The following is a 22,305-nucleotide window of genomic DNA, read 5'->3' as shown; positions in this document are numbered from 1 at the left end:
CCATCAGCTCACCCTCATCAGTACCCATCCTGATCAGTGCCCATCAATGCAGCCTCACTAGTGCCCATCAATGCAGCCTCTCCAGTGCCCATCAATGCAGCCTCACCAGTGCCCTTTAGCTCAGCCTAATCAGTGCCCATCAATGCAGCCTCACCAGTGCCCATCAATGCAGCCTCATCAATGCCCATCAAAGCAGCCTCACCAGTGTCCATCAGTGCAGCCTGATCACTGCCCATCAATGCAATGTCACTAGTGCCCATTAGTGCAGCCTCACCAGTGCTCATCAATGCAGCCTAATTAGTGCCCATCAGGTCAACTTCACCAGTGCCCATCAGGTTAGACTCACCAGTGCCCATCTAATGCAGCCTTATCAGGGCCCATCATTGCAGCCTGATCAGGGCCTATCCAATGCAGCCTGATCAGTGCCCATCCAAGCAGCGTCAATAGTGTCCATGAGTGCAGTCTGATCAGTGCCCTTTAATACAGCCTCACCAGTGCCCATCAGTGCAGCCTGATCAGTGCCCATCCAATGCAGCCTCACCAGTGCCCATCCAATGCAGCCTCACCAGTGCCCTTCGCTGCAGCCTGATCAGTGCCCAACCAATGCAGCCTCACCAGTGCCCATCCAATGCAGCCTCACCAGTGTCCATCCAATGCAGCCTCATCAGTGCCTATCAATGCAGCCTGATTAGTGCTCATCGAATGCAGCCTGATTAGTGCCCATCCAATGCAGCCTCACCAGTGCCCATCCAATGCAGCTTCACCAGTGCCCTGCGCTGCAGCCTGATCAGTGCCCAACCAATGCAGCCTCACCAGTGCCCATCCAATGCAGCCTTACCTGTGCCCTTCGCTGCAGCCTGATCAGTGCCCATCCAATGCAGCCTCACCAGTGACCATTAAATGCAGCCTCCCCAGTGTCCTTCACTGCAGCCTGATCAGTGCCCATCCTATGCAGCCTCACCAGTGTCCATCCAATGCAGCCTTATCAGTGCCTATCAATGCAGCCTCACCAGTGCCAATCAATGCAGCCTGATTAGTGCCCATCCAATGCAGCCTCACCAGTGCCCATCAATGCAGCCTCATCAGTGCCCATCAATGTAGCGTCACTAGTGGCCATCAATGCAGCCTCACCAGTGCCCATCAATGTAGCGTCACTAGCGCCCATCCAATGCAGCCTCGCCAGTGCCCATCCAATGCAGCCTCGCCAGTGCGTGATCATTCAATGCACCCTCACCAGTGCATGCCCAGCCAATGCAGCCTGATCAGTGCCCACCCAATGCAGCCTCAGCAGTGTGTGCCTATCCAATGCAGCCTCACCAGTGTGTGCCCATCCAATGCAGCCTCACCAGTGGGTGCCCATCCAATGCAGCCTCACCAGTGCGTGCCCATCCAATGCAGCCTGATCAGTGCTCATCAAATGCAGCCTCACCAGTGCATGTCATCCAATGCAGCCTGATCAGTGCCCATCCAATGCAGCCTCACTAGTGCGTGCCCATCCAATGCAGTCTAAACAGTGCCCATCCAATGCAGCCTCACTAGTGCGTGCCTATCCAATGCAGCCTAAACAGTGCCCATCCAACGAAATCTAAACAGTGCTTGCCCATCCAATGCAGCCTGATCAGTGCCCATCCAATGCAGCCTCACCAGTGTCCATCCAATGCAGCCTCATCAGTGCCTATCAATGCAGCCTGATTAGTGCTCATGGAATGCAGCCTGATTAGTGCCCATCCAATGCAGCCTCACCAGTGCCCATCATTGCAGCCTCACCAGTGCCCATCAATGTAGCGTCACTAGTGCCCATCAATGCAGCCTCACCAGTGCCCATCAGTGCAGCCTGATCAGTGCCCAACCAATGCAGCCTCACTAGTGCCCATCCTATGCAGCCTCACCAGTGTCCATCCAATGCAGCCTTATCAGTGCCTATCAATGCAGCCCCACCAGTGCCAATCAATGCAGCCTGATTAGTGCTCATCCAATGCAGCCTGATTAGTGCCCATCCAATGCAGCCTCACCAGTGCCCATCAATGCAGCCTCACCAGTGCCCATCAATGTAGCGTCACTAGTGGCCATGAATGCAGCCTCACCAGTGCCCATCAATGTAGCGTCACTAGCGCCCATCCAATGCAGCCTCGCCAGTGCCCATCCAATGCAGCCTCGCCAGTGCGTGATCATTCAATGCACCCTCACCAGTGCATGCCCAGCCAATGCAGCCTGATCAGTGCCCACCCAATGCAGCCTCAGCAGTGTGTGCCTATCCAATGCAGCCTCACCAGTGTGTGCCCATCCAATGCAGCCTCACCAGTGGGTGCCCATCCAATGCAGCCTCACCAGTGCGTGCCCATCCAATGCAGCCTGATCAGTGCTCATCAAATGCAGCCTCACCAGTGCGTGTCATCCAATGCAGCCTGATCAGTGCCCATCCAATGCAGCCTCACTAGTGCGTGCCCATCCAATGCAGTCTAAACAGTGCCCATCCAATGCAGCCTCACTAGTGCGTGCCTATCCAATGCAGCCTAAACAGTGCCCATCCAACGAAATCCAAACAGTGCTTGCCCATCCAATGCAGCCTGATCATTGCCCATCCAATGCAGCCTCACTAGTGCACGCCCATCCAATGCAGCCTCACCAGTGCGTGCATATCCAATGCAGCCTAAACAGTGCCCATCCAATGCAGCCTGATCAGTGCCACCTTACCTGTTGTAAGGTGGCACTCTGATGGGAACCTGTTTTAAAGAGGGACTCTAATGAGCATTCCTGATGTAATGAGGGATTCTTTTAGGGGAACCTGATGTAAGGTGGCACTCTGATGGAAACCTGATATAAGGTGGCACTCTGATGGGAACCTGTTGTAAGGTGGCACTCTGATGGGAACCTGATATAAGGTGGCACTCTGATGGAAACCTGATATAAGGTGGCACTCTGATGGGAACCTGTTGTAAGGAGGCACTCACCAGTGCCCATCAATGTAGCGTCACTAGTGCCCATCAATGCAGCCTCACCAGTGCCCATCAGTGCAGCCTGATCAGTGCCCATCCGATGCAGCCTCACCAGTGACCATTAAATGCAGCCTCCCCAGTGTCCTTCACTGCAGCCTGATCAGTGCCCAACCAATGCAGCCTCACTAGTGCCCATCCTATGCAGCCTCACCAGTGTCCATCCAATGCAGCCTTATCAGTGCCTATCAATGCAGCCCCACCAGTGCCAATCAATGCAGCCTGATTAGTGCTCATCCAATGCAGCCTGATTAGTGCCCATCCAATGCAGCCTCACCAGTGCCCATCAATGTAGCGTCACTAGTGGCCATGAATGCAGCCTCACCAGTGCCCATCAATGTAGCATCACTAGCGCCCATCCAATGCAGCCTCGCCAGTGCCCATCCAATGCAGCCTCGCCAGTGCGTGATCATTCAATGCACCCTCACCAGTGCATGCCCAGCCAATGCAGCCTGATCAGTGCCCACCCAATGCAGCCTCAACAGTGTGTGCCTATCCAATGCAGCCTCACCAGTGTGTGCCCATCCAATGCAGCCTCGCCAGTGGGTGCCCATCCAATGCAGCCTCACCAGTGCGTGCCCATCCAATGCAGCCTGATCAGTGCTCATCAAATGCAGCCTCACCAGTGCGTGTCATCCAATGCAGCCTGATCAGTGCCCATCCAATGCAGCCTCACTAGTGCGTGCCCATCCAATGCAGTCTAAACAGTGCCCATCCAATGCAGCCTCACTAGTGCGTGCCTATCCAATGCGGCCTAAACAGTGCCCATCCAACGAAATCCAAACAGTGCTTGCCCATCCAATGCAGCCTGATCATTGCCCATCCAATGCAGCCTCACTAGTGCACGCCCATCCAATGCAGCCTCACCAGTGCGTGCATATCCAATGCAGCCTAAACAGTGCCCATCCAATGCAGCCTGATCAGTGCCACCTTACCTGTTGTAAGGTGGCACTCTGATGGGAACCTGTTTTAAAGAGGGACTCTAATGAGCATTCCTGATGTAATGAGGGATTCTTTTAGGGGAACCTGATGTAAGGTGGCACTCTGATGGAAACCTGATATAAGGTGGCACTCTGATGGGAACCTGTTGTAAGGTGGCACTCTGATGGGAACCTGATATAAGGTGGCACTCTGATGGAAACCTGATATAAGGTGGCACTCTGATGGGAACCTGTTGTAAGGAGGCACTCTGATGGGAACCTGATATAAGGTGGCACTCTGATGAGAACCTGTTGTAAGGTGGCACTCTGATGGGAACCTGATGTAAGGTGGCACTCTGATGGGAACCTGATGTAAAGAGGGACTCTTTTAGGGAAACCTGATATAAGGTGGCACTCTGATGGGAACCTGTTGTAAGGTGGCACTCTGATGGGAACCTGATGTAAGGTGGCACTCTGATGGGAACCTGACGTAAGGTGGCACTCTGATGGGAACCTGACGTAAGGTGGCACTCTGATGGGAACCTGACGTAAGGTGGCACTTATAAGAGGGCACATTTTCTGTGTAATTACCCTAATCGAATGACAGTCTAATACATACTAGTGTTTTCCCTGGTCACCGCAGACTGTCAGTGTCTCACACACAGTGTTGTAATTTTGCCCCCTGACTTTCTTTGAATGCACCCCCAGATTTTATAGTTTAGATCTGGCCCTGCATCTTAATGATAAAAGGTGGAGATTTTCTGGAAAAATGATCCAGTAGCTGTATATTATAACAGATCAGGAATCATTTCATACAGAAAGGTAAAGTCACTAAAACATTCACTTTCATTACCCCATTTTTATCATTTCTAGCCGTAATCCTAAAATGTGAGATGTCTATGGAGTGTTTTGGAGTATTGTGGAGTTGTGAAGCAGATATGGGGGCCGCTGGGACACCTCCAGGAACAAAGCCCGATCAGTCCTGGACATCAGCAGAGCTCAGCGATCCCCCTGTACTTAGGTAGTGGGCGTGGTAATGAGCGGTGGGCGGGGAGAGACTCGCTGAGCAGAGTAGGCTGGGGGTGTGCTGCGGTGGGCGGGGTGATCGTAGAGAGGGGCGTGCCTAGGGCTCTCCGCTCTGCTCTCACCAGTGACACTGGGCACTCCGGGAAAGTTTCTCATCTGGAGAGTTAGGGGCCACACAGAAACTCTTAGGGGCCACAGTGTGTAGCCAAGGGCCGGTCCTTACAGCCTGGGAGCACACCTAAAGCCAGGGGCAGCATAGCATCTCTTACAGGGGCCACCTTCTGCAGCCAGGATCCACAGAGCTCTTTTTGTCCAGGGGCCACAGCACATCTCAGGGGCCAGTTACTACAATCGGGGGCCACACCTGCAGCCAGGGGCCACGCTTTGCAGCTGGGGGCCAGTGCATGTATTTTTGGGAACACATCTTCAGCCAGGAGCCACAGATCACATCGCAAGGGCCACAGAGGAGCTGTCAGGGGCCAATTCCAGCGCAGGAGAGTGACTTGGACTTGTGTCTCTGGTATGACCCCCGGACCCCGGTGACCCAAGGGTGACAAGGAGTTTTTTTTTTTTATAGGGTGGAATTGTCTTGTCCTGGGATCCTGTGCTGGACATGCAGGTGAGTCCTGTCCTTGGTGACAACACTTACTAACCCGCACTAAGTATTCTTCCCAGGGGTCACTAACTCCTAACAGCTCTCCATGGGTCAGATCCTGCAAGGCTGATTTCCAGGGACATTGTCCTTGCATTGTCCCTGCTGTTCTGTTCCCTGTTCACATTATATTGTCCTTTGAGGGGTACTTGTTTCATTTGTTTCAGAAAGTATTTTATTTATTATTTTATTCTTATTTATTTATTTGATCATTTATTTTAGAATGCAAATGTGTTATGATCCAGTTTAGTAACAGGGGGGGGGGGGGGATTGTGGGGTCAGATGCTGGAACGTTGTCATAATCCCTCCTTCCCCTTTAAGGGTTAATCCGCTCCCCCATGGACGGGTGTCAGTATATACTGCTCTATGGCCCCTGGAAATTCCTATATAGAAAAAAAGTCCTCCACACTTTTATTAGGGGTATAGTAGGACCCACACTGATCGTGGGAGTTACTTTGTAGCAAAGGCTTACTATAGATGGGATTTGTGTCAATCAGATCACCTCAAAGGCAATCCCCTTTCTGGCAGTTATCAAGCAAAGCGATTTCCCAACGCAATGAATGAAAAAAAAAAACGCTGTTGTCGCTAACAGGAGACGTTGCCGCTGTATCGAGATGATTAAGATGTAAAAAAATGACACATGACAATTTCCAGGGAAGAAAAAAACTTTTTTTTTTCTTTGTTATACCTGGCCATACACTATACAATCAGCCAACATTTATTTAAAAGTGTTACACATCTATATATTGTAAATTTCTTTGTATTGTATTGTAAAAGATGGAATTTTTCAGGCACAACTATCATAAAATGTATTCTTTCTTTATTGTGGTTAAATATAAAAACATACTAATATACCATACAAACACACTAATATGCCATACAAACATACTAATATGTCAAACAAATATACTAATATACCATACAAACATACTAATATGCCATACAAACATACTAATATGCCATACAAACATACTAATATGCCATAAAACATGCTAATATGCCATACAGGCATACTAATATGCCATAAAACATGCTAATATGCCATACAAACATACTAATATGCCATACAGGCATACTAATATGCCATAAAACATGCTAATATGCCATACAAACATACTAATATGCCATACAAACATACTAATATACCATACAAACACACTAATATGCCATACAAACATGCTAATATACAATAAAACATGCTAATATGCCATACAGACATACTAATATGCCATAAAACATGCTAATATGCCATACAAACATACTAACATACCATAAAACATGCTAGAATACCATAAAACCTGCTAATATGCTATACAGACATACTAATATACCATAAAACATGCTAATATGCCATACAAACATACTAATATGCCATACAGACATACTAATATACCATAAAGCATGCTAATATGCCATACAAACATACTAAAATGCCATACAGACATACTAATATACCATAAAACATGCTAATATATCATAAAACATGCTAATATACCATAAAACATACTAATATGCTATAAAACATGCTAATATACCATAAAACATGCTAATATACCATAAAACATACTAATATGCTATAAAACATGCTAATATACCATAAAACATGCTAATATACCATAAAACATACTAATATGCCATAAAACATGCTAATATACCATAAAACATACTAATATGCTATAAAACATGCTAATATACCATAAAACATGCTAATATACCATAAAACATACTAATATGCTATAAAACATGCTAATATACCATAAAACATGCTAATATACCATAAAACATACTAATATGCCATAAAACATGCTAATATACCATAAAACATGCTAATATACCATAAAACATGCTAATATGCCATACAAACATACTAACATACCATAAAACATGCTAGTATACCATAAAACCTGCTAATATGCTATACAGACATACTAATATGCCATAAAACATGCTAATATGCCATACAAACATACTAATATGCCATGGTGGATCTAGAGGAGATTGTACAATAAAATTGCATAGCGCACAGCTAGCTTAGGTTTAGCTGGTATTCCTGATTGCCATTACGATTTTTTACGATCGGCCACATACGTTCGTTTAGTCAAATCTTTATTGTCCCTGGTATGAGCAGCCTCACATCCAGGTGAGTCCTCCCTTATCAGTCGTCTGCAGATTATCTCAGTGGAACTGCTATAAATTGGTTTTGTGAATCAGCTGGTAATCTGTACATTGTTATCTGCCCTGTTTTTATTACTCAGGTATTTTGTAGCAATGCTCCGTCCTTATTTACTATCCCACAGTGAGTGTGGGGGGCGTACAGCTGAGTGCGTTAAACTTCCTTGGAATGATGTTGGAAGATTCATGACTTTGTGGTCCTGTACTCTTTTCTTTCCATCCTGTTACTTCCCATCCCTGGTGGATTCTGATTTATGTTCCATCGTAACTGCTGTGAGTGAACGTGGAACCAATCGGTTGCAAGGGCCTGTTCACATCAGTGCTGGTGTCCTGTGGGGTGTCAGCGGTGCCGATACGCCGATCGTGGCGCATCACACTGTTTGTTTATTTTTTTAAATGAACTTTATTGAGATGTCACAAAGTGGCATTTCATTAGGTGCTCGTGGCCGCGGTGCAAGGCGGTAGATTCCGTTGCACTAAGAAAACAAACTGCATGCCGCAATTTTTTTTCAACACACTCCACTCGCACCCTGCAAACTGTGTAAACTGGCCTGGTAGGGGACAAGGCTTTTTGTCTGGTCTTGTAGAGGGACTGCGCTGGAATGGCTGCCCAATGCAGTCCAGCCGCACCTAGGGTGAACAGGCCTCTAAATCGGTAGTAAATTGTTGCAATAAAAAAAAATATATATATCTTTCCCCTGCAAAATAATAGCATAATGTGCTGGTATTCATTATTATGAAATATTTGAAGGCTCCATTCACATCAATGCTTCTTTTCATGTTTTTTGCAGAAATGCATTTCATTTTTTTAACATGGGTTCACATCAATGAATTTTTGTGCCTCTGTGTTTATGGAAAGGGTCGGGGACTTCTTTTTCCCAAAATGCAGCATTTTCCATCTAATAGACTTTAATGGGCATGTATTAAAATGCAAGTCCTATGTTTTTGACATGTTTTGGATGTGTTTTTGACGCATTTTGCATTTTTTAATCTGCCCAGCAACAAATTGGTCAAAGAAAAAGAAAAAAAAATCAAAAACGCAAAACGCATGAAAAACGCGTGTCCGAAAACACAAAAAGCACTGCTGAAATGCTCAAAAGCAACATGCTTAGGTGTGAATCAAACCTAAGGCCTCATGCACACTGGAAGTTATAAAAACTCCAGTAGCGTTAGCTATGGAAAGCTGTAGCTGTAGAATGAGTTTTGCAGCATTTTCGCAGTAGCGTTTTTTAGCTATTGCCTTTTGTAGCCAAAAAGTGAGTACACCCCTAAGTACACCCCTAAGTTAAAATATCCAAATTTGGCCCAAAGTGTCAATATTTTGTGTGGCCACCATTATTTTCCAGCACTGCCTTAACCCTCTTGGGCATGGAGTTCACCAGAGCTTCAAAGGTTGTCACTGGAGTCCTCTTCCACTCCTCCATGACGACATCACAGAGCTGGTGGATGTTAGAGACCTTGCGCCCCTCCACCTTCCATTTGAGGATGCCCCACAGATGCTCAATAGGGTTTAGGTCTGGAGACATGTTTGGCCAGTCCATCACCTTTACCCTCAGCTTCTTTAGCAAGGCAGTGGTCGTCTTGGAGGTGTGTTTGGGGCTGTTTTCATGTTGGAATACTGCCCTGTGACCCAGTCTCTGAAGGGAGGGGATCATGCTCTGCTTCTGTATGTCACAGTACATGTTGGCATTCATGGTTCCCTCAATAAACTATAGCTCCCCAGTGCCGGCAGCACTCATGCAGCCCCAGACCATGACACTCCCACCACCATGCTTGACTGTAGTACTCCTCACCTGGTTGCCCCACATACGCTTGACACCATCTGAAACAAATACGTTTATCTTCAGACCACAGGACATGGTTCCAGTAATTCATGTCCTTAGTCTGCTTGTCTTCAGCAAACTGCTTTCTTGTGCATCATCTTTAGAAGAGGCTTCCTTCTGGGTTGACAGCCATGCAGACCAATTTGATGCAGTGTATGGTCTGAACACTGACAGGCTGACCCCCCACCCCTTCAACCTCTGCAGCAATGCTGCAGCACTCATACGTCTATTTCCGAAAGACAACCTCTGGATATGACGCTGAGCACGTGCACTCAACATGGTCGACCATGGCGAGGCCTATTCTGAGTGGAACCTGTCCTGTTAAACCGCTGTATGGTCTTGGCCACCGTGCTGCAGCTCGGTTTCAGGGTCTTGGCAATCTTCTTACAGCCTAGGTCATCTTTATGTAGAGCAACAGTTCTTTTTTCAGATCCTCAGAGAAGCCATGTTGAACTTCCAGTGACCAGTATGAGTGAGTGAGAGCGATAACACCAAGTTTAACACACCTGCTCCTCATTCACACCTGAGACCTTGTAACACTAACGAGTCACATGACACCGGGGAGGGAAAATGGCTAATTGGGCCCAATTTGGACATTTCCACTTAGGAGTGTACTCACTTTTGTTGCCAGCGGTTTAGACATTAATGGCTGTGTGTTGAGTTATTTTGAAAATACAGCAAATTTACACTGTTATACAAGCTGTACACTCACTACTTTACATTGTAGCAAAGTGTAATTTCTTCAGTGTTGTCACATGAAAAGATATAATAAAATATTTACAAAAATGTGGGGGGTGTACTCACTTTTGTGAGATACTGTATATATACTATACTCCCACAAAAGCTTATGGCTTAAAAATGCTGATAAACGGCAAACAGCCGCATTTTTATGCTTTTATTAGAGTTAGAGCATTTTTACAGCTGAAAAACTCCTCTCAAAGCCCACTAGTTCTGTTTTTTTTTCTTTTTTTCCAGCCAGAAAAGGCCCCTGCTAAAAAACACTGAAAACAGCCTATGTGTGCAAGGAAACATGGGGTAACATGCTGGGGAGTTTATTGGCTGCAAAAAAAAAAAGCCTGATGCCGAAAAACAGCAGCTGTAAAAACGTCCAGTGTGCATGAGGCCTAAAACGAAGCCCTCCAGCGGCGCGTTGTCACCCCTTAGTGGGCTTTCATCTTCCCCCGATCTTTCTTCTGGGTTCGCGGATTCTGGCTGTGGCCGTGATGACGTCGCTCTCGCCTATGCACTGGTGACGGCATGGTATGCTGAACCATCAGAGCGCATGCGCTGGTGACATCACCAGCCGCATCCTGGGTGAATATCTCCTATACGGTGCACATTTAGGGGATATTCATTTTACCCACAGGTGAGCTTTATTATAGGACTACCTGTAGGTAAAAATCACAAAGTGGACTACTGCTTTAACATGTATGCAAACCCAAAAAAACTAAAAAAACACACGTGATTATGTTTGGTCTGTTAAATACACCACTCAAAGTGTTTTGTTTTATCTGTTTGATATGTTCAAAAGAAAAACCTTTGATCCTGCCAGAAATATTGAGACTTGATAACTTCCTGTGCTGACTGTTAACTACTTTGTTGTCAGTTATCCTTGAGGACTACAGAGCCACACCCTCTCTTGTGTTATGTAGGGGAGAGGCTGGGTTCTGTAGCCCTGTCTTGCTTCTGTTATCCTAATTCAGTAGAGGGAGAGCATCATAGGATAGGAAGCGTGTCACTGGCAGGATCAACAGGTGAAAATAAAGAAAAAGAGGCCTGAATAAGGAAACAAACACTGCCACAGTATCGAAGGACCGGTAAAGTGCAATATTTTACTATTTGTTTTTGGGTTCAGATATCCTTTAAAGCGTAAGTAAGGCCAAAACTTTTTTGGATGAAGTGGAGAATGTTGGGACCGCTGTTTTTTTTTCCAGTCTGCGTCCCATTGGGTGAGATTTGCCTTCACTTCCTGTCCTGCAGAAACACCAGGAAGGGCTCTCCAAAGTGAGAAGAAATCCCCTCCTAGATAGTTGTCACCAGAACAGGTTTCCCCATTGGAAAATTTCCTATCATATCCTATTGTGAAAACTCAAAAGTTTTGGATTTGAACTATTTTTATCAGAGCCACCAGGACAGACAGAGTTGGAGAATCACCCCAGTGGCAGCACAGACAGGGACCTGACAGGGTCTCTAACCCTACCCTCACTTTATCCAAAACTAGAAAGGACATTTTTGCTAGAGATGCATTTTATATGATGACCTTCTGGATGTCCAAGTGTGGATACAGTTGACATACCTTACGCTGTCCATGGAATCATGTGATTTTTGCGAATGACGCTTCTTTGAGAATCACTTGTGACGTTTGGGTGACATGTTGGTTAATCTGTAATTTATCAAGCTGTGTGTTGAAGTGATCGGTGAAGACCCAATGTGATCATCCATAATTCTTTGGTTCTTGTGACTTTGGGTACCCATCAAAGTACTTCTGAGAAGTTGCGGCAGGTGTCAGCGGTGCTTAAACTAGACCTGTCATTAGATAAATGTTATTATATTAAACACTTAAAGTGGAGTTCCACCCTAAATTTATACTTACCTCCATCTTCTCGCTCCGGGTCACCTGAAAAACAAATGGATAATCGCATTTTTTTTTAACTTACCTCGTATAGAAGAAAATATACTTACCTTACTTCCTTCTTCCTCCCCTCGGCGGCCACGGCGATTCGTCACTTCCTGGCTTTGCAATGATTCCTGGGAGCTGAACGTCATCTCTCCCAGGAATCAATGCGCCTGCACCGGCCCCAACGTCAGTTCCGGGGCGCGCGCGTCATTCCCTTGTAAACAGCTTCTGGGCATGCCCAGAAGCTGTGGAGGGATGACGCGCGCGCACCGGAAATGTGACGGCGGGGCCGGTGCAGTGCATCGTGGGACCGAAGAGGACGGAAGAGGACGCAGAAGAGGATCGTGCTGGTTTCAAGCTGCCCACACCTGAGATGGCAGCGCTGGACAAGACATTTTCAAGGTAAGTATTTCTTCTAAAACGTAAGTGCAACCCGGGACAGATCAGAGGCTAGCCATTGTGGAATGCACTAGCCCTGAATGTCCCAGGGGTATTTTTATTAAAAAAAGTATCCCCTGGGTGGAACTCCGCTTTATGGACCAAGCCTATTTCTGACATTTGTTTAAAAGTTAAAATTAGTATTTTTTGCTAGAAAATTACTTACAACTCCCAAACATTTTATATATATATATATATATATATATATATATATATATATATATATAGATGTGCTGGGGGAAATTTTTCTTCCCGCCTTAGATTGTGAAATGTTGTGGGGCAGTAGCCAGGATCACCCTTAAGCCCCGGTTCACACTTATGCGAGTGCGGGAAGGCTGCGAATCCGCAGCCTGTTCCCGCATCGCACACGCACCTCCGGCAGTTCACACTGCCATATGCAATACGCTGGGGTTGTCAATGTAATCTTAACGACACCCCCAGTTTGATCGCATATCGCAGTGCGATCGTGCAGTTCGCACAGGATCGGATCGCACAAGTGTGAACCGCTGTGCGATCCGATCCTGATGTGGCTTCCAAAAAGGGTCCCTGTGCGTGTTTGCTGCGGCTGCGGTGCGAATTTAGCCATACAAAGTGTATGGCTAAACTCGCACCGCACAGCCGATCGCATGTAATGAAGGAGCAGTGCGCTCCGACATTACATGCGAACCTGGCACTCGCACAAGTGTGAACTAGGGCTCAATATAATATTAAATATTACCTTAAATAAATAGACACCACACCATCTGTTTGGATAAAAAACTTTATAGGCCGCTGCCGTTTATTATTTGTCTAAATAATAAATAAATAATTATTAAAAACACAATCAGATGTATAAACACTGTAACACACCCGATCACCACGATCCAGGCGGTAAATAAATAAATACAACATAAAATTTTATCCAACGCTAACTCATAAGCATAAACATACACATCCCCCTTTGCATCAAACAAAGGTGACCCACAAATAATAAACTTTGGCCGCGACAGCCAAGGGAGGGGGGTCTTCTGAGACGGTCTGAAGTACAAGGCGGCAGAGAGCCCCTTAAATAGCCCCAAAATGAGAACCAGAACTGACCAGCTGACAATGTGGGTGGTAAATTTGAGCGGGAAGCGGGGTGAGGACCCAATTCTCCCCAGATACAGGGGAAAATTGAGCGGGAAGACCCGGGGACCACTTAACCTCCCCAGATACAAGCAATTTTGAGCGGGAAGAGATACAGCCCTTGAGAGCCGGGTCAAAAGTTAATTTGACCCTTACCTCATAGACCATATACCTATCTAACTAATATTCTATAAGCCTACTATGCTATACTATGCTATCCTGCCCTGTCACTGCCCCATAAGGAAAATGGAGGGCATAATTCATGCCCTTTTTCATTCTGCTTAAGTGCTGGTTCACATTAGTGCGGCTGCGGCGATCGCATGTAATTCGGAGCGCACTGCTCCTTCATTACATGCGATCTCCTGTGCGGATGCGAATTCAGCCATACACTTTGTATGGCTGAATTCGCACTGTATCCGCACCAAAGACGCACAGGACCCTTTTTTTCAGCCGCATCAGGATCGGATGGCACAGTGGTTCACACTTGTGCGATCCGATCCTGTGCGAACTGTCAGATCACACTGCGATATGCGATCAAACTGGGGGTGTCCTTAACATTTAATTGACACCCCCAGGTATCGCATATGGCAGTGTGAACTGCCAGATGTGCGGATGCGATGCGGGAACAGGCTGCAAATTCGTAGCCTTCCCGCATCGCACAAGTGTGAACCGGCACTAAAGCAGCTCTTCAGTAATTTTTTCATCTTTCTATCAACTAAGTCGTCTGCCCTTATTGTTTTAACTTTGAATAGTAAAACATTTTTTTTCTGCCAGTAAATGCCTTATACAGCTCACTTCCTGTTTCTTGTCTAGGAAAAAGCCTAGGCTTTTGACATCATGCACAGCTCTCTAACTCTGGTGAGAGTTTGCCAGCAAGGGAGGGAGGGTGAGTCATAGGAGAGCTGGAGGGGGCTGGATGGGGGCGGAGATAACAGGAGACCTCAGAGATCCATGGGTATTCATCAAGAGAGGAAAAATGTGCAGGCAAGCAGTGGTGTGTGTGTGTCTGTATATACAGTATCTCACAAAAGTGAGTACACCCCGCACATTTTTGTAAATATTTTATTATATCTTTTCATGTGACAACACTGAAGAAATGACACTTTGCTACAATATAAAGTAGTGAGTGTACAGCTTGTATAACAGTGTAAATTTGCTGTCCCCTCAAAATAACTCAACACACAGCCATTGATGTCTAAACTGCTGGCAACAAAAGTGAGTACACCCCTAAGTGAAAATGTCCAAATTGGGCCCAATTAGCCATTTTCCCTCCTCGGTATCATGTGACTCGTTAGTGTTACAAGATCTTAGGTGTGAATGGGGAGCAGGTGTGTTAAATTTGGTGTTATCGCTCTCACTCTCTCATACTGGTCACTGGAAGTTCAACATGGCATCTCATGGCAAAGAACTTTCTGAGGATCTGAAAAAAAGAATTGTTGCTCTACATAAAGATGGACTAGGCTATAAGAAAATTGCCAAGACCCTGAAACTGAGCTACAGCATGGTAGCCAAGACCATACAGCGGTTTAACAGGACAGCTTCCACTCAGAACAGGCCTCGCCATGGTCGACAAAAGAAATTGAGTGCACGTACTCAGCGTCATATCCAGAGGTTGTCTTTAGGAAATAGACATATAAGTGCTGCCAGCATTGCTGTAGAGGTTGAAGGGTCAGCCTGTCAGTGCTCAGACCATACGCCGCACACTGCATCAAATTGGTCTGCATGGCTGTCGTCCCAGAAGGAAGCCTCTTCTAAAGATGATGCACAAGAAAACCTGCAAACAGTTTGCTGAAGACAAGCAGACTAAGGACATGGATTACTGGAACCATGTCCTGTGGTCTGATGAGACCAAGATAAACTTATTTGGTTCAGATGGTGTCAAGCGTGTGTGGGGGCAACCAGTTGAGGAGTACAAAGACAAGTGTGTCTTGCCTACAAGCATGGTGGCTGGAGTGTCATGGTCTGGAGCTGCATGAGTGCTGTCGGCACTGGGGAGCTACAGTTCATTGAGAGAACCATGAATGCCAACATGTACTGTGACATACTAAAGCAGAGCATTATCCCTTCCCTTCGGAGACTGGGCCATAGGGCAGTATTCCAACATGATAACGACCCCAAACACACCTCCAAGATGACCACTGCCTTGCTAAAGAAGGTGAGGGTAAAGGTGATGGACTGGCCAAGTATGTCTCCAGACCTAAACCCTATTCAGCATCTGTGGAGCATCCTCAAAGCATCCTCAAAGGGAAGGTGGAGGAGCGCAAAGTCTCTAATATCCACCAGCTCCGCTATGTCATCATGGAGGAGTGGAAGAGGACTCCAGTGGCAACCTGCTAAATTCTGGTGAACTCCTTGCCCCAGGGGGTTTAGGCAGCGCTGGAAAATAATGGTGGCGTCACAAGATATTGGGCCCAATTTGGACACTTAGGGGTGTACTCACTTTTGTTGCCAGCGGTTTAGACATTAATGGCTGTGTGTTGAGTTATTTTGATATATATATATATGTATGTGTGTGTGTGTGTGTGTGTCTGTGTGTCCCTGTGTCTGAGTAAATCCAGGAAGTGAACAGTCAGCAGCTTCAGCTAAATTATATTCAAAAGTGGTGCCGCGCTCCCAAATACTAATGTTCTAGTATCTCTTTAAATCTATTTGCATAGCAATTTTCAGAACCAGCATATCCTATAAAACCATATATAACATAAACAAAACAAAACAAACAATACATCAGTCCATAAAGTGTCCTTTGGTATGAATTTGCTTGCATATGCTCAATCTTTCATAAAAAACAGGCTTGTGTTCACATATCCATATGAAAGATTGAGCATATGCAAGCAAATTCATACCAAAGGACACTTTATGGACTGAGGTATTGTTTGTTTTGTTTTGTTTATGTTATATATGGTTTTATAGGATATGCTGGTTCTGAAAATTGCTATGCAAACAGATTTAAAGAGATATTGCACATTAGTATTTGGGAGCGCGGTACCACTTTTAAAAATAATTTTGCACATTGATACACGTTTAGAGAGTGTGTATAGGTGTGAGCAATCCGCTTTGTACGTTTTTCGTTTTGTTGTCTTATAGCGCTCAATAGCACAACATAGCAGCGCAAAAGTACACCCATTTTTAATCAGCAGCTTCAGCTGCCCACAGTTAAAATGGCTGCAGCCAGACTTAGTGGAGGGAGATTTTTTGCAGCATCTTTGGCAAATACAGAATTCCAGTATATATAAAATATTATGCAAAGTGGTTGGAGGGAAGCTTCATAATGGCAAAGATGTTTTTATTACAATTTATGTGAGCAGGCTGCAGTTCCTCTTTAAGGAGATTTAGATCATATTTTCTGATTTTGAGCAAAAAATAAAATTTTCAACCTTTGCGTTTCCTTCTCATCGCTTCCAACACACGGCCCATATTAGCACAGCGCCGGTGAAATGCCTGCGTCGGGGACTCTTGTTTCAGGGAGCGCACACAAAAAGGACATTGTATATGCCTGTCGCAGTGTGTTTAAGGTGAGCCGTGTACAATCAGACATGTGGATCCCAGACTACGCACTGTAAACATACAAAGATTAGGGAAGCTGTTAGTTTGTTGCCGCTTCGGTGGACAGATATGTCATGGTTATAAAGTTATCCATTCACAGAAGGCGAGTGTGTGTCCAGATCTTTCTATATATACGTTTATATACACTATATTGTCAAAAGTATTGGGACGCCTGCCTTTACACGCACATTAACTTTATTGGCATCCCAGTCTTAGTCCGTAGGGTTCAATATTGAGTCATCCCACCCTTTGCAGCTATAACAGCTTCAACTCTTCTGGGAATGCTGTCCACAAGGTTTAGGAGTGTGTCTATAAAGTCTCCGGAAGCGCATTTGTGAGGTTGAGCACTGATATTGGATGAGAAGGCCTGGCTTGCAGTCTCCACTCAAATTCACCCCAAAGGTGTTTTTATTGTGTTTAGGTCAGGCCAGTCAAGTACCTCCACCACAAACTTGCTCATCCATGTATTTATGGACCTTGCTTTGTGCTCTTTTGGTGGAGGGGGGAATTATGGTGTGGGCTTGGCCCCTTAGTTCCATTGAAGAGAACTGTTAAGGAGTCAGCATACAAAGACATTTTGGACAATTTCATGCTCCCAACTCTGTGGGAACAGTTTGGGGATGGCCCCTTCCTGTTCCAACATGACTGCGCACCAGTGCACAAAGCAAGGTCCATAAAGACATGGATAAGTGAGTTTGGGGTGGAGGAACTTGGCTGGCCTGCACAGAGTCCTGACCTCAACCTGATAGAATACCTTTGGGATAAATTAGAGTGAAGACTACAAGCCAGGCCTTCTTATCCAACATCAGTGCCTGATCTCACTAATGTGCTTCTGAAAGAATAGTCAAACAGTCCCATAGACACACTCCTAAATCTTGTGGACAGCCTTCCCAGAAGAGTTGAAGCTGTTATAGCTGCAAAAGGTGGGCCAACTCAATATTGAACCCTACACTTGTGTAAGAGTTAATGTGAAACCATTAAAGCTCAATCGCTACAATCTTATATAAGTTTTTAACACATTGAGTTTCAGAACTCTTGCATTAAATTAGGGGGGTCTCAACCCCTATGGCTATGAATGCCGCCCAACACTAACAGTCTTTTCAACTTACCTAAAAAATTTGATTTTTTTGGGGGGAATTTTTTTAAGGATGAAGCACACGAAGGGCAAAATTAGAACCAAAATATCTGATGAGTACCTTGAGAATTCATTGAGAATAGCTACTCCATCCATCAAACATGAAATTGATGTGTTCATTTATCAAAAACAGTGTCAAATATCGCACTAGTTTTATGTTACCCCCTTTTACTTTTATAATAAAATATATATATATATAAAGAAAATAAGTTTTATAACTTCAGATAGGTACATTATCTGTATCATTGATCATTAAAGTGGAACTTCACTCTCCCAATCAACATTGATTATTTTTAATCCTCATGCTGCTAGCATTAGTAAATAGATAGGAAAGTGTATCATATTTACTTTTTTAAAACTTTTTTTTTTTTTTTTTTTTACATTTCTTCAGTTACTTCCTGGTTTCCTGCCTATGCAAATGATGTCATACATCCCAGGAGTCTTCAGGAGTGGAGGAGGGGTTTTCACAGCTCAGCACACTCTCCTGCATGCATACTTGAGTTAAGGGCAGGAAGTAAATGCTACATGAATCATTCGCCCTTACTCAAGATGGCGACAGCCAGAAATGCTAGGGGGGTGTTTTTCAAAGTGACTTCTCACCAAAATAAAGCATGGAGACATGGATGGATGGATGGATGGGGGAGTTTGCTTTGAATATGTGTTTTATGGTTGGTGGTGCTCAGATGCTGTGAAGATCCGCTTTAACTTGTGATCTTCCCGACTTTTTCTGCCCATCAGGTATCCTTATTGTTAGTGTATATAGGATACGCAGTGTTGTTGTATATGCCATGTATGATAACATAGAAATCCTTCCTCGTGATCCTGCTATGATGGTGTCTTGTTGAAGTACTTCCAGTTACAGAGTGACAATGCTCATTGTACTGTATTTCCATGAAGCAGCATTGTCTGCTCTCCTGATTTGGACTACAGACACCTCCCCTTCCTATGTCTCCTTCACATAGGGAGTAGTGGGTGGTTTACAGATAGCTGGGAAGGCTGATAACATTGTTTCAGGTCCTACTTTAGTAAACAGAAGGTGACAAGCACATTGGATTTCATTCAGGATCAACAGGCTTTTTATACGCTTGCAGAAAATGTACGCAGCCCGTAAAAAGAAAATATAAACAGCCATCCCATCTAAAGAACCAGCAATACTGTATATACATTGGACTTCTTGTGCTTATATGCATGTTAATTAAATTGACACAAAGTTACTTTATTTAAATAAAATCTTTAGTATTTGCTTTTATAAAAATAATCACTGGTGATCCTGCCATGATGATCCTTGTTCAGGCACTTCCTGTTATAGAGTGTCAACCGCCTCCCAATTGTGCTGCTGCATTGTCATCCTGTAACAAGGCCCCTGACTACAAGGGAAAGGCAGACATACATTGTGCAGGCATGGACCACCATTGTCAGGAAGCCAGTCCAAAGCAATCATGTTCAGCTGGCTCTGGGGCAAGTGCTTGTAAACAGTACAAGCCTAAGGGTCCTTTCACACCTGTCCATTCCGCCGACTGACTCCGTTCTGCTTAGGGGGATATCGATCCGCCGATCCCCGCTGAGCAGGCGGATGACAGCTCCCCGCTGTCCTCTATGGGGGGAATCGGATGAGAGCTGACCGCCTGTCCGTTCTCATCCGATCCGCCAGACGGATGGAAAATAGGGTTTCCATCAGTCCGGATTTGACGGACAGGATCGGATCGGATGGCAGCAGGTGTCAGCAGACTTGTCTCCGCTGACATCCGCTGCCCCATAGGGATGCATGGGGCATCCGATCAGGTCTGCCTGAAAAACTGACAGGCGGATCTAATCGGACCGTATGTATGAAAGGGGACAAACGAGGCTGGAGGAGATAAGCAGCACTGGGATTGGATAAAAGACTAAAAAAAGGTAAAAACTAGTGTACTGAAATTGCTTACTGTGATTTTACTGCACACTGTGAGCTTCTTGAAATGTGAAATATGAACCATGGCAAGATAGAGCCTGCCTCATTTCCTGGCAGAAGTATATGCAGTATTATCTAGTCTAGAGTTACTGATTTAAAAATCATTTAGTGATGCCTGATCTAGCCCTTTCTTCCCTGGGTCCTGACTGTCCCTGGCCTTCCCTTTTCATTCATTAGATTTCAGTTCTTTCAATCATGGAGGCTCAGCTGTATGCCTTAGCTGTTACCTAGAACGGTACGAATGCAAATACAGCCTATCTAAAGCCCTGTACACACGTACTGATCGTCGGCCGAACGATCGGCCGTCTTTTGTCCGAGGGCTGTCGTGTCTGCTGAAAACTGCAAAAGACTGCACACAAATTTTGTCGGCCAACAACAGCCGACTGCAGAAGTGATGTCATGTGATGGTTAACTTTCCTTGTCTTTTTTCTTTTCTGAGCATGCCCAGTCTTGCAAATCTGCTGATTGTCGGCCGAAATCTGTACTGACTGGCGAACAATCGGCCGTTCTGGTGTTGACCAACAAAAATTTTAATGCTTGCACAACAGATTCTGTTCGGCCGAAAATGCGCTGTCGGCTGTCGGAAGCATCATACTAACAGGCCTACAATCGGCCGATCGGTCGTCGGCCGAATATTTACGGCCGACAATCGGTACGTGTGTACGGGGCTTTACAACACCCACTTCTCCAGACTGACATCCACCCATTAAGGCAATTTGATATTTGCTTAATGCGTATATAATCAAAATGGAAAGTTTTTATTTAAAAATGTCATTCACATGTTTTTGAGGGAGGAACTGAGGAACCCAAAATTTAGGCAGATTAACTCCAGCTTTAAAAGTTAAGCCCTTTCAGGTCACCTGCTACAACAGGTCTAACTGGAAGTTAAAATTATACAGTGTATTTAAAAGCATTTTATTTGAATGGAATAGAAAAAGATTAGGTTTTTATTGTCCCTCTGGTTGTCCTAGTACCCACTGTCATCAAGACAGAAAGTATTGGGAAATCCAAATGTGACAGTTGTTACTGGAGAAGAAATAGCATGGAAATCTTTCAAGGGGGATATCTGCAACACACCTAACTGTATAAAATGGGAATTTCTCTCACTATGGAGAGATTTTCTTTCACGTGTCTCTGAAACAGGAAGATATAAAACAATTTAGGCATTCGCTACCCCATCCAACTCTAAAAAATGTTTTGGCTTTAGATACACTTTTATGTATCAAACTCACATGAAGTATAGTTACATTGATCAAGCTTGGACCAATGTAACTTTGCATATTCCATACCTGTGGGATCCCTGTGGAAGCTGAGAATCACAGTAGTAGTCACTGCTACTACAGTAATCATCTATGGTTTCCAGGTCCTGTGCTAAGAATTTGCCTTGCTGCAGGGTCGTCTACTGGGCATGGGCACAACTGCATCATGCAAGACGTTCTATGATTGAGCGAGTTAGAAAGGCAGGGCATCGTGATCACAATATCCACCTCATCCAATCAGAAAATGTTTTTAATTAATTGCGAAAGGCATTCTGTAAATGGCGCCTATGCCCCTGCTAAAACCGCCAGGTAGATTCCTTCTATAGCCGCAATTGGTAGTTCACTAACGTGAATTAATATTGTTATAATTACACAATGGAGGGGGCTTTCCATCTAATGAAAAAAGTTAGCACACTTACTGTGCATATTATGAGGGGTTCTCACCATCCCTGTGTTGAGTTCTTGGGTCTGCACACCTGTTGTGCTCATTATGAGGGGCTTCCACCATTCTTGTGCTTGGTTCCCAGGTCTGCACACCCGTTGTGCCTATTATGAGGGGCTTCCACCATTCTTGTGCTTGGTTCCCAGGTCTGCACACCTGTTGTGCCTATTATGAGGGGCTTCCACCATTCTTGTGCTTGGTTCCCACGTCTGCACACCTGTTGTGCCCATTAT

The 22,305-nt window shown here is 45.1% G+C and overlaps 1 protein-coding gene across 1 annotated transcript in view; it reads left to right on the top strand.

Annotated features, from left to right (window-relative positions):
• Positions 1-5,075: 5,075 nt before the first annotated feature.
• Positions 5,076-22,305, top strand: part of WNT5B (Wnt family member 5B) — a 218,388-nt gene continuing 201,158 nt past the window's right edge. The window contains exon 1 of the mRNA XM_082255748.1: positions 5,076-5,558. Within this exon, the coding sequence (XP_082111874.1) occupies positions 5,553-5,558 (6 nt within the window). The 5' untranslated portion in view covers positions 5,076-5,552. The remainder of the gene's footprint in view (positions 5,559-22,305) is intronic.

This window comes from Pelophylax lessonae (genome assembly GCF_965119305.1).
Source record: "Pelophylax lessonae genome assembly, chromosome: 4".
Lineage (NCBI taxonomy): Eukaryota > Metazoa > Chordata > Amphibia > Anura > Ranidae > Pelophylax > Pelophylax lessonae.
Note: the sequence above shows the minus strand (reverse complement) of the source record. Positions and strands in the feature narration are given on the sequence as shown.